The 12,632-nt window shown below is 40.5% G+C and overlaps 1 protein-coding gene across 1 annotated transcript; it reads right to left on the reverse strand.

Moving 5' to 3' along the window:
• Positions 1-2,932: 2,932 nt before the first annotated feature.
• LOC122744725 (C-factor-like) lies at positions 2,933-10,006 on the reverse strand. The gene is made up of 6 exons (XM_043990362.1): positions 9,853-10,006; positions 9,319-9,370; positions 6,420-6,607; positions 3,871-4,029; positions 3,612-3,731; positions 2,933-3,111 (listed from the first exon to the last, which is right to left on the reverse strand). Exons 1-6 carry the CDS (start codon positions 9,991-9,993, stop codon positions 2,998-3,000), a joined length of 774 nt encoding a protein of 257 aa, XP_043846297.1. The 5' UTR covers positions 9,994-10,006; the 3' UTR covers positions 2,933-2,997.
• Positions 10,007-12,632: the final 2,626 nt, after the last annotated feature.

Below are 12,632 nucleotides of genomic sequence, written 5' to 3' on the forward strand. Positions count from 1 at the left end.
AGGAGGCACCTACAGCAGAAGGCTTTTTCTTTGTTTTTTTTTTTAATTAATAAAGTATTTTATTTTTTTCCGTTACATGTAAAGATAGTTCTCAACTTTTGTTTATACAAGCTTTACAATTTCAGATTTTTCTCCCTCCCTCCCCTCCCTCCCCCCTCCCCTAGACAGCAGGTAATCTGATATAGGTTATATATATATATATACACACACACACACACACACAAACACACATATATATACATATATATATACACATAATAACATTAATCCTATTTCTGCATTAGTCATATTATAAGAGAAAAAATCAGAGCAATGATGAAAAACCTCAAAATAGAAAAAAAAAACAACAGCACCAAAACCAAAAGAAATAGTATGGTTCATTCAGCATCTATACTCTGCAATTCTTTTTTTTTTTCTTGAATTTGAAGATCCTCTTCTATCATGAGTTCCCTGGAACTCTTCTGTACCACTGCATTGGTGAGGAGAATATAGTCCATCACAGTAGATCAACACTCAATGTTGATGATACTATGTACAATGTTCTTCTGGTTCTGCTCATCTCACTCATCATCAGCTCACAAAAGACCCTCCAGGTTTCTCTGAATTCCTCCTGCTCATCATTTCTTACAGCACAATAGTATTCCATTGTATTCATATACTACAACTTGTCCAGCCATTCCCCAATTGATGGGCACCCCCTCAACTTCCAATTCCTTGCCACCACGTAAAGAGCAGCTATAAATATTTTTGTACATGTGGGTCCCTCTCCCCTTTCCATGATCTCTTTGGGAAAAAGACCCAAAAGTGGTATTGCTGGGTCAAAGGGTATGCACAGCTTTATAGCCCTTTGGGCATAATTCCAAATTGCTCTCCAGAATGGTTGGATCAGTTCACAGCTCCACCAAAAATGCATTAGTTTTCCAATTTTCCCACAGCTTCTCCAACATTTATTATTTTCCTTTTTTGTCATTTTAGCCAATCTGATAGGTGTCAAGTGGTACCTCAGAGTTGTTTTAATTTGCATCTCTCTAATCATTAGAGATTTAGAGCATTTTTTCATATGGGAATAGATAGCTTTGGTTTCTTCATCAGAAAACTGCCTGTTCATATCCTTTGACCATTTCTCAATTGGGGAATGACTTGGATTCTTATAAAGTTGATTTAGTTCCCTATATATTTTAGAGATGAGGCCTTTATCAGAAGTACTGGCCACAAAAATTGTTTCCCAGCTTTCTGCCTCCCTTCTAATTTTGGCTGCATTGCTTCTGTTTGTACAAAATTTTTTTAATTTAATGTAATCAAAATCATCCATTTTTCATTGTATAATATACTCTATCTCTTGTTTGGTCATAAACTGTTTTCCTTTCCAAAGATCTGATAGGTAGACTATTCCTTTCTCTCATAATTTACCTATAGTATCACCTCTTATGTCTAAATCGTGTATCCATTTTGACCTTACTTTAGTATAAGGTGTCAGATGTTGGTCTATGCCTAATTAGCAGAAGGCTTTTTCAAAGAGTTTAGTTACAAAGGGTAAAAGAGATATGGGACAATATTGATCCTTAGAGATTAAAAAATCCAGGGAAACTCTGAAGCCCAGAACTGCTTGGTGATTATTGGATAATAGGTCATTGTCTAGTTATAGATATACTGGCTGGTCATCATAAGTTAAAGTGAGGTCTCTCCTTGAGGAGACCGAGCCCTCAGCCAGGAAGATTGGTCAAAATGGAAGGGATGAATTGTGTTCTCCCATCTACTACCCAGGCTATGGAAAACTTTGAGATCTAGACACTAAGGGACCAGAATTGGAGAGGCTTCTGACTATTTTATGGTAAGGATCTCAGCTCTATATGAAAAAAACACAGCAGTAACTCAACTGAGCCTGAAGCTAGAGTTGACAGAGACTATGGATGTCCACTAAGGAACCAGGCCAACCAGTCCTGCCCAGACAGAGATGTTATGTGACTCCAGGGTTAGGGGACCATAGGATCATGCCTGAAACCTGAAAATATTTCTCTTTCTGGGGACCCAACCCACCAGTGCAAGTATAAATTGAGGGTAATAGCCCTAAGGGGGTGTTATAAGGAGATGTTAACATGTCAAATGAGAATATCAAAGACAGTGTAATACTATACTGTTTGACAGGATATAACCTCTTCTTCCTTTGTTGTTTTTTGGTGGGGCAATGAGGGTTAAGTGACTTGCCCAGGGTCACACAGCTAGGAAGTATCAAGTGTCTGAGGCCAGATTTGAACTCAGGTCCTCCTGAATCCAGGGCTGGTGCTTTATCCACTGCTCCACCTAGCTGCCCCTGAGAATATTGAACTAAATGGTTTCTGAACTCATTAGATTATTAGCTCCTTGAGGTCAGGGACTGTCTTTTACTTCTTTTTGTAACCCCAGCACTTAGAACAGTGCCTGACACATAACAGGCGCTTAATAAATGTATATTGATTGATTGAAGTTCTTCCAACCATAGATCTACGCCTATGCCAGAGGTTATGGGACCCTGGTAGTGAGAAGTCATAGGGAACCACATACAGAACTGCAGGAGATGATCAGAAATGAAAATGATAACTTATCCCTTCCCCACTGGGAAGTTTTCCCTCAAGGGATCAAAGTTAATTTCTCTTCATAGCTTCATAGTTTCTCTTCACAACTTCCAGGTTTAGTTTCTCTTCATAGGGGTGTGCTAGTAAATGTTTAACAACTGGTTTTCCAGAGAGAAAATGTACACATGGCACACTTTTATGTTTAATATGAATTTTTAATATCTCCTCCATCACTTTCTTAAGTCTAGACCATCCACCCCACCCCTAGCTACAACTAGGAAGAATGAGGACAGTTTAATGAGGCAGTGAAACAAATTTATTGCAAACTAGACCTTAAGGGAAGTGGTTAACCAAGATGTGGTGGTCTATCCTGGGCTACTGATAGAAAGGCATGGATGATAACTGGAGTTAGATCTCTATCACGGCCTCCCAACTTGCTGTAACTTCACCAAGACAATGCCTTTCCCTCCCAACTGTAGAAACCCCCTGAATGCTCCTCCGAAAGTGTAGAGAGGACCCTCAGCATGCCTTGCACCGATTCTTCTTTCTTCAAAGTAGTCTGCAGAGCACATAGCAGGTTAAGAGGGACCAGAAGAAGAATGAATCTACTAGGATAGTACCTGGATGCAGTGAGGCTGTAACAGGAAATAGCTGATTCTGAAAGAAGGGGCTAAGTTCCCAGAGGCTGAGGGACAGTGGAAGTGTTGCCAGTCATGTAGGAACCCAGTGAATCAACACCCCCTGGAACCTGACACAGGCCCATATGGGTAGCATTTGAAGGAAGGGACAAGGAGGAGAGAATAGTTCCAATTAGGACAAACTTAGTAGAAATATCCATTAAGATCCTACTGCAACTTAGATGTACTTTCCTCTTTCGACTCATGGAGATCAAGCCTATGCTAACCGACTGACTTCCTGTGCCTTCCTCCCAAGGAACTGCCTCCCCAACTTCCTTACCCTATGGAATCCTCCCCACAAAACTTGGCTAAGAGTACCTGTTCTCTGTCCCCAGCCTGGGCCCATGCTGAGGGAGTTGCAGACAGCAGGAGGTATACTTACCACAAAAGCTGAAGAATTGCCCATATCTGTCTGAACCCAGCCAGGGTGAAGAGCAGTGCACAGGATGCCTTCTTCTTTAAGGGCCAGAGCTTGGCACCGGGTGAGCATGTTCAGGGCAGCCTGGTGGAAGAGAATTGAGCAGAGAATGAGGAGGCCACAGCTCAGCCATACTAACAAAGCCCTGTAGAAGCATGTTCCCTATCACTGCCCACCCCAATACTTCCTCTTTCCTCCCAGCCCAATACCCAACCTTCCATACCTTACTGCAGCGATAGGACAAACAATGACCATATTCCCAGCCCAAAACTTCTGTTATAGAACCTGCAGAACTAGAAATGTTGATAATAGCAGCCCGGTTACAGCTGAGACTATCCTGAGGGCCTCTTTGAGCAGCCTCCTTCAACAAGGGCAGGAATATCTGGCAGGGGTGGTGAAAGACATGAGAGTAGAGATCTGTTATCAACAGAAATCTAAAACGATAGAGGTTCTGCATAGCCTCAGTTTTATTTCCATTTATTCAAAAGTTTTTTGTAATACTCAGAGTGTGGGAGCAGCTAGGTGGCACAATGGATAAAGCACTAGCCCTGGATTTAGGAGAACCTGAGTTCAAATCCAGCCTCAGACACTTGACACTTACTAGCTGTGTGACCCTGGGCAAGTCACTTAACCCTCATTGCCCTGCCAAAACAAAACAAAACAAAAACCTCAGAGTATGAACAGCATTGTGAATGGTCCTGGAGGAGACACAAGATTTAGATATTAAGATCCCTGCCATCATGGAACTTACAGAAATACTTATCATTCAACAGACAAACAGGAGGGAAATGGGGAAAGGGTAGAGGGAAATAAAGAGGAAGGATAGATTAAGGGAGAGATCAGCCCCAAGCAAAACAAACTCTAACCATTGAGAGTGGATCTCAAAGAAGGGTTAAAAAGGAAAGAAAGAAAAGTTAAGAAACTATAACTGAGCTCTTGGCCAGAGAAAGAGAAAAGAGATAAGAGAGCAGAAGCAAATTGCTTCAAATCTAGAAACCTAGTGCTAAGCATAATCATTTCTCTGCAACCTTTTTAAAAACAAAACAAAGAGGAAGTAGAAAACAAAGAGAAGGAAAAGTATGAGAATAGCATTGCAGGAAATCCACAATTCAATATCATAAATGGGAATGGGAATGGGATAAACTAAACACAAACTAGAAGTGGATAGCAAAAGAGTGACTAGAAACTGAAATCCATCAGAGAAACCTGGAAGGACTTATATGAACTGATCATGAGTGAAGTGAGCAGAACCAGGAGAACATTGTACACAGTATCAACAACATTGTGTGTTGATCAACTGTGATGGACTTGACTCTTCTCAGCAATACAATGGTCCAAAATAGTTCCAAAGGATTCTTGATGGAAAATGCTCTCCAAATCCAGAAAAAAGAACTATGGAATCTAGATGCAGATTGAACCATACTATTTCTTCTTGTTGTTGTTGTTTTTCTTTTTTGAGGTTTTCCCTTTTTGCTCTGATTCTTCTTTCACAGCATGACTAATGCAGAAATGTGTTTAATGTGATTGTACATATATAACCTATATCGGATTGCTAGCTGTCTTGGGGAGGGGAGAGGGAGGGAGAAAAAATTGAAACTAGAAATTTTATAAAAACAAATGTTGCAAACTATCTCTACATGTAACTGGAAAATAATAAAATACTTTTATGGAAAAAAAGGAAACTGAAATCCAGTAGTATAATAAGAAAAAGAAATAAAGGGAATAAGCATAGGCAAAGAAAAACTAAGTTATTGCTTTTTGAAGATGATATAATGGTTTAGAGAACTCTAAAGAGAGAAATAAAAAGCTAATTGAAATAATGAACAACTTAAACAAAGCTGCATGACATAAAACCACATAAACCCTGAGTATTTCTGTATAATACTAAGAAAACTCAGTAAGAAGATGGAAAGAGAAATTCCATTTAAAATAACTAAATACAGTATAAAACTCTTGGAAGTCTTCATGCCAAGACATACACAAGAACTATATGAACACAATTATAAAACACAAATAAAGATGGATGTAAATAGTTGGAGAAATTTTAATCACTCGTGGGTATACTGAGCCCTTAGAATAACTGCTATTGTTAGATTTTTCAGTTGTCTCCAACTCTTTATGACCCCCTTTTGGGGTTTCCTTGGCAGATACTGGAGTAGTTTGCCATTTCCTTCTCCAGTTCATTCTACAGATGAGAAAACTGAGGCAAACAGGGTTAAGTGACTTGCCCAGGGCCACACAACTAGTAAGTGTCTGAAGCCAGATTTGAACTCAGGAAGATAAGTCTTCCTGACACCAGGCTGGGCACTCTATCCACTGCATCACCTCCATGCTCTATTGCAACTATACACCTACTACTGCTGTAACCCATGTTTAAATCGAAGTAAATGAGGAAACTGAGGATGAGAGAGGTTAACTTTTCCCAAAATCTAATTCTTAGGGAGCTCTTTATAATGAGCTAAAATCTGACTCCCTATAATTTCTAAACACTATTCATCCTGGGGCCAAGCAGAACAAGACTCACCCCTCCCTCCCACTTGACAACCCTTTTAAATATATGAAGATGACTTCCTTTAAATGGAGTGGAAGATCCACTAATTTGAAAACATAGGAAGCAGCCAGATTGAGAAAAGGCCTTCAAAGGGAGGCAGGGAATGTAAAAAGAGGCTAATGCCAAATTCCCCCAGCTCTGTGACAGTGGATGGAGGTGGTCACTCATGCCCAGATGGGAAATCAGGCTCTCTTTGGAGGCCCTAGTGAGAAGAGCCTCACCTGGCTCATCTTCAGGTTACCAACAACATGAATCTGGTACAGCAGGTGCATGCTTTCTTCTGACTCAGAGTAGATGGTATTGGCAATGGCATTTCCAGCATTGTTGATGAGTAAGTTCAGCCCTAAGCCCTTCAGTTGGTCCTTGACAAACACTGAGGCCTCTTGGATAGAAATAATACTCTCCACATCTGTCAAGACAGACTATTCAATCAATCAAAAAGTATTTATGCAAGCCACTATACTAAGCACTGGGTATACAAAAACAAAGAATGAAACAATTCCTATCATCAAGGACTTGACATTGTAATAGGAGACATTGATATATAGACATATTGTTGTCTGCTTCTTTGTGATCTCATTTGGTGTTTTCTTGACAAAGATACTAGAGTGGTTTTCCATTTCTTTCTCCAGCTCATTTTATAGATGAGGAAACTGAGGCAAACAGGGTTAAGTAACTTATCCAAGGTCACACAACTAGGAAGTATCTGAAGCCAAATTTTAACTCAGATCCTCCTAACTCCAAGCTTAGTGCTCCATCCACTTCATTATCTATGTCCAGATATATACATAAATGTGTGGATGGATGGATGGATGAAGAGAGAGAAAGATGATAAAGAGATGTATATATTGTGTTTATATATGTGTGTGTGTGTGTGTTTGTATAGGTATATTTACCCACATATATAAATATATATATATGTGTGTGTGTGTGTAAGTGTATATGGAATAAATATAAAGAGAAGAAAATAGAGATTATTTTGTATTTATAACAAAGTAGTCAAATAAAAATAAGGGAAGGCATCAATATCAATAGAACCAGAGGAAAAAATAGTCATTGAAAGAATCCACGAATCACCTCCTAAAAGAGACCCCAGAAGGAAAACTCCAAGGAATATTGTAGCCAAATTCCAGAATTATCACATAAAGGAGAAAATATTGCAAGCAGCCAGAAATAAACAATTTAAATATCAAAGAGCAACAATCAGGATTATACAAGACCTGGCAGTTTCAACATTAGCAGGTGGGAGGGTTCAGAATATTATATTCCAGAGAGCAAAAGGAACTTGGATTACAACCAAGAATGTGCTACCCAGAAAAACTAATCATAATCTTTCCAGGGAAAAGATGGGCATTCAATAAAATATGAGACTTTAAAACTCTCCTAATGAAAAGCCCAGAACTAAACAGAAAATTTGATCTACAAATGCAAGACTCAAGAGAAGCATAAAAAGGTAGAACAGGTGTGTGGGGCCTGGGGGCAGAGAGAGAAACATGTTATTGAGTAAAGTTTAAATGTTTACATCCCTACACAGGAAGAAGATAACCTGTAACTCTGGAGAATTATATCTTTATTAAGGCAGATAGGAAGAGTACACATAGAGGGAGTGGATATAAGTTGATTCTGATGTGATGATATTTTTTAAAAACTTAAAGAGTGACAAAAAGGATTATACTGGGAGAAAAGGAAAGGGAAGACAGAATGGAGTAAATCACATCACATGAAGAGGCACAAAAGATCTATTACAATAGAGGGAAAGAAGGGAGGTATGAGCAATGTTTCAACCTTACCCTCATCTAATTTGGCTTAAAGAGGGAATAACATACATTCTCAGTTGGGTATAGAATTTTATCTTACTCTATAAGGAAGTAAGAGGGAAAAGGGGAAAGAAAAGTGTGGGGGCTGATAGAAGGGAGGGTAGATTGAGGAAGCTGGTGGTCAGAAGCAAAACACAGGTGAGAAGGGACAGGGGAAAAGGAAAGAGAAAAGTATAGACAAGGGGGAATAAAGGATGCAGGGAATATACAGTTAGTAATCATAATGGTGAATGTGAATGGGATGAACTCTCCCATAAAACAAAAGCAGAGAGCATAATGGATTAAGAAACAGAATCTTACAATATGTTGTTTACAAGAAACACATTTGAAGCAGAAAGATACACAGAGAGTAAATATGAAAGGCTGGAGCAGAATATATTCTGCTTCAGCTGAAGTAAAAAAACAAAGCAAGGGTAACAATCCTTATCTCAGACAAAACAAAAGTAAAAATAGACCTAATTAAAAGAGATGAGGGGATAGAGCACCGGCCCTGGAGTCAGGAGTACCTGAGTTCAAATCCGGTCTCAGACACTTAACACTTACTAGCTGTGTGACTCTGGGCAAGTCACTTAACCCCAATTGCCTCACTGAAAAAAACAAAAAAAAAAAAAAAGAAAAAAGAAAAGAGATGAGGAAGGAAACTACATCTTGCTAAAAAAAAAAAATACTAACCTGGCAGGGGAGATATTGGGAGACAGGAGGCCCTGTTCTATGCCCCTCAGATCACTCCCATGGGCAAGCTGGCTTAGAATATAACACTATTTCTGATAGTGCCAATATCTCCTTTACACAATAGGCAGAATCCCTAATATTTAATATCTCTAATGTGTTCTAGAAACAAGGAGCTGTAACCAGAATTAAATCCTAACTAAGCAAAGTGGGGAGACCCAGAGCAAGTGTAAATCACCCTAAGATACACAGCAAGGTGGGCAAGCCTTTGGGCTCCACACTGGCATTTTTGTTAGCCTTGGTCCTTCTGTTGGTGAGATGTAGTGGCATGGCATGAGCTGATTTTTACAATGGAAGAGTTCAAATTTGACCCTGGTATTTCCTAGCTGTGTGACCTTTAGTTAAGTCACTTTTCTCTGAGTCTTATTTTCCTCAGCTCTAAACCCTATTATCTTAAGTATCCCTGGACACCCCGTGCAAAGGTCCTCCTACTTCTCCTTCTCCCCTGGGAAACTTGGGGGTGGAGCCCTTTGCCAACAAGTGGGACCCCAGGAAATGCCAGTGGGAACAGGTGTGGAGCTGGAAAAGGAGTGGGGCAGGGAGGGAGAGGGACTGTGTTCATAGGGAGGCTCACCCAAGGAGAGGATCTGAACATTGGAGTGTTGAGCCTTGAGCTTTTGAAGTTCCTATAGCAACAAGAGAAGTCATGTAGTCAGAGATGTCCTGGCCCTCCCAAGATCCCAAGATCGTGCACACAGGTGGAGTTTAAGCCCAAGGTCCCAAAGACCAACCCTCCTCCAACTAGACCCTCTGAGAGATGAAATCCCCATCACCTTTCTCCCACCCCAGACCCAGACCCTGGGAGACACTGCCTCTTTGCAAAAGTTCATCCCCAGAGACCCAGCCCTGGGGAGCTATTAGGTGACACCCAGGTCTATGGTCTATGTCCCTAGGGAGAAACCTGGGTTCCCTGGAGAAATCCTGAAGAAACTCAAAGCCCCTAGCCTCTCCTTTGAAATTTCCAGAGTCCCAGAGGGCAACAGGTCTAAATCCTCAGTCTCAAAGTCTGGAATGAAAGGCATTTTGCTTTCCGGACAACTGAGAAGTGAGGTGGGGTGGAGAGGGAGTGTGAGTTCAGGGACGGGGGTGAGGGGTATAGTCCTCTCACCTGGGCTTTAGAGGGATTCCTGCAGGTTGCAAACAACATTTGGGGAGGCTTGGATAATTGCAGCAATTGCCTGACAAACTCCAACCCCAGCCCACGGTTGGCACCAGTTATCAGCACGCTGAAACAGCTTAGGTCACACATTGTCTGTCTGGAGACCTGTTACATGTTCCTTAGATATGCAGTGTACTAGTTCCACCTTTATGCAGTGGCCAATAAAGGTCTGGAAAGGAGGGAGTGACTTCACCTTCTCTGTCCCCTCCCACTGGCACCTGACCAGAAACCCTCTTCTGGGTTTGCTGTCTTCGACCAAATTGACTAATCTAGCCACTATCTGATCTGGCCTTAGGTCAAATTCCATATCAACTCTGCCTAGTAATCAAACTCTGATCATTTCCATATATTCTCTGAACGGAGATTCCAGGTAGTGGTTGGTCAAACAGATAATAAAGCAGTCATGTCAGGGACAGCCCAGAAAGCTGGGAACCTTAAATTTACAGAATGAGCTTAGTTGGGAGGTAGTTGTGTTTGCTATGTGATTAGGACCAGGTAGTGACAATAATCTCAAGTTAGAAATGTGGAATTTTTATTATTCATGTATCGAAATAGTTAACATCATCATTTCCCAGGCTGTTGTAACTTTTCAGTCTTAGGTCTCTCCCCCCACCCTCTTCTTGCCTCTAAAAATTGCCATCTTCTTTGTTTGGGGAGTTGAAGTTGGACTTCTTCTCCCAGCCAGACCTCTATGTCTATCTGATCAAGGAACATGCCTTAAACCTGTACCTCCGTTGGAGTAGAAGTCTAGGCTTCTTCTCCCGGCCATACGTCTGTGTGTCAAATAATAAAAACTTTTAATTAAATTTTGATTGGATCCTGTGGGCTGTCAGGGTCGAGGGCTTAATTCCCTTGATGGAAGTTGAGGATCGGAGACGATCAATCATTGACACATCGGCACCACATTATGTGTGATAAACCATGTGTGCTTTATTATCCAGGATAGCTCGGTATTTATAGCAGAAAGCCATAAAGAAATCAAATTACATTGTACACAGTATCATCAACATTGAGTGTTGATCTACTGTGATGGACTAGATTCTTCTCACCAATGCAATGGCACGGAAGAGCTCCAGGGAACTCGTGATGGAAGAGGATCTCCAAATCCAAGAAAAAAAAAAAAAAAGAACTGTGGAGTATAGATGCTGAATGAACCATACTATTTCTTTTGTTTTGGGTGCTGTTGTTTTTTTCTATTTTGAGGTTTTTCATCATTGCTCTGATTTTTTCTCTTATAACATGACTAATGCAGAAATAGGATTAATGTTATTATGTGTGTATATATATATATATATATATATATATATATATATAAAACCTATATCAGATTACCTGCTGTCTAGGGGAGGGGGGAGGGAGGGAGAAAAATCTGAAATTGGAAAGCTTGTATAAACAAAAGTTGAGAACTATCTTTACATGTAACAGAAAAAAATAAAATACTTTATTAATTTTTTAAAAATAGGTAATTAGATGCAATCCAAATCCAGAATAAAAAGGAACTGTTGAATCTGGATGCAGATCAAACCATAAAAAATTTTTTAAAAAAATTTTAAAAAAGAAATCAAATTGAGTCTCTGCTAGAATAATTCTAAGAGAATAAGAGTAATTTTTCAACTTTTCAGCCTTGACCTGGCAGAACTTGTTTCAGGCTTAGGCAGAACTGGGTTTGTACAGCTGAGTCTTTGGACCCCTGGCCAGCCAAGCATTGTCTCAGGAATTCAGGCCTTCACCACAAAGTTTCCTAGGACACTTGCTGCCTCAGTGACCATGGCCCAAGCCTGAGGAGGGGGAACTCAATCAGAGGGGCTACAGAGAGCCTTCTGGGTTTGCCACAGTGGGCAAGTAATTCTTTGAAAGAGGAATGTTTTCCGAATCAATCTATCAGAAATAATCCCCATGCCTTATCATCATATCACTTTCAGGCCTCCAGGTCTAACTACAAATAACAAATGAGGCACCTTTGAAATCAGAGAGACACTTGTCCTGGTCTTGACTGAATTCTGCAGTAGCCTCAGCTGAACCTCAAACCACCTTCCCAAATGGGTTTTTCTCCTTTCCTCTCCAACCTGGCATCTCAGGAAACTCTAATGTTGTGCTCACTCTTCCTCCCCAGAATAAATGTTCTTTTCCTATGGTCAACCCAAACAGGAGCATGAAAATACTTTCTTAGGGAATTTCAGGAAAATAAAAAATAAAACAAAGGATAACAATGTTTACTCTGTCCCCCACTGCCTGAGAAACAGGTTTGTTACATTTCAAGAACCCAACAACTGTGTTCCCCTAATTTTAAGGGGTCCTCCACACCCCAGTCCCTTTTAACCTCTTAACAGTCGGATTAACTTTTACCAAGGAGTATTTACTTTAAAAATATCAAGAGCAGGGCAGGTAGGTGGCACAGTGGATAGAGCACTGGCCCTGGATTCAGGAGGACCTGAGTTCAAATCCAGTCTCAGACACTTGACACTTACTAGCTGTGTGACCCTAGGCAAGTCACTTAATCTCCATTGCCCTGAAAAAAAAAAAAAAAAGACCTGGGGACAAGGACTGCATTCAAAATGCACCCCTGCCTAGTTGTTAGAATGGAGAAATGTTTCAAATAGGGTTGGGGGTGGGTGTGGACAGGATGTAGTGGGATTTTCCGTATTCTTAGATTACCTAATATGTGGGACACAGCAGAGACCTGCTTCTGGGAAAAGACAGTCTTTACCCACCTACAATGTGAGTAGAAA

The sequence above is a fragment of the Dromiciops gliroides genome, chromosome 2 (assembly GCF_019393635.1).
Source record: "Dromiciops gliroides isolate mDroGli1 chromosome 2, mDroGli1.pri, whole genome shotgun sequence".
Taxonomy (NCBI): Eukaryota; Metazoa; Chordata; class Mammalia; order Microbiotheria; family Microbiotheriidae; genus Dromiciops; species Dromiciops gliroides.

What these genes read in the sequence shown, in the direction of transcription:
- LOC122744725 (XM_043990362.1), bottom strand. Translation starts at nt 9,993, where the DNA reads ATGTGTGACCTAAGCTGTTTCAGCGTGCTGATAACTGGTGCCAACCGT. An exon ending in TGTTCAGATCCTCTCCTTGG is followed by an intron (nt 6,608 to 9,318) that starts GTGAGCCTCCCT and finishes CTGTCTTGACAG; the next exon opens with ATGTGGAGAGTATTATTTCT. An exon ending in GCAATTCTTCAGCTTTTGTG is followed by an intron (nt 3,112 to 3,611) that starts GTAAGTATACCT and finishes TGTGCTCTGCAG; the next exon opens with ACTACTTTGAAGAAAGAAGA.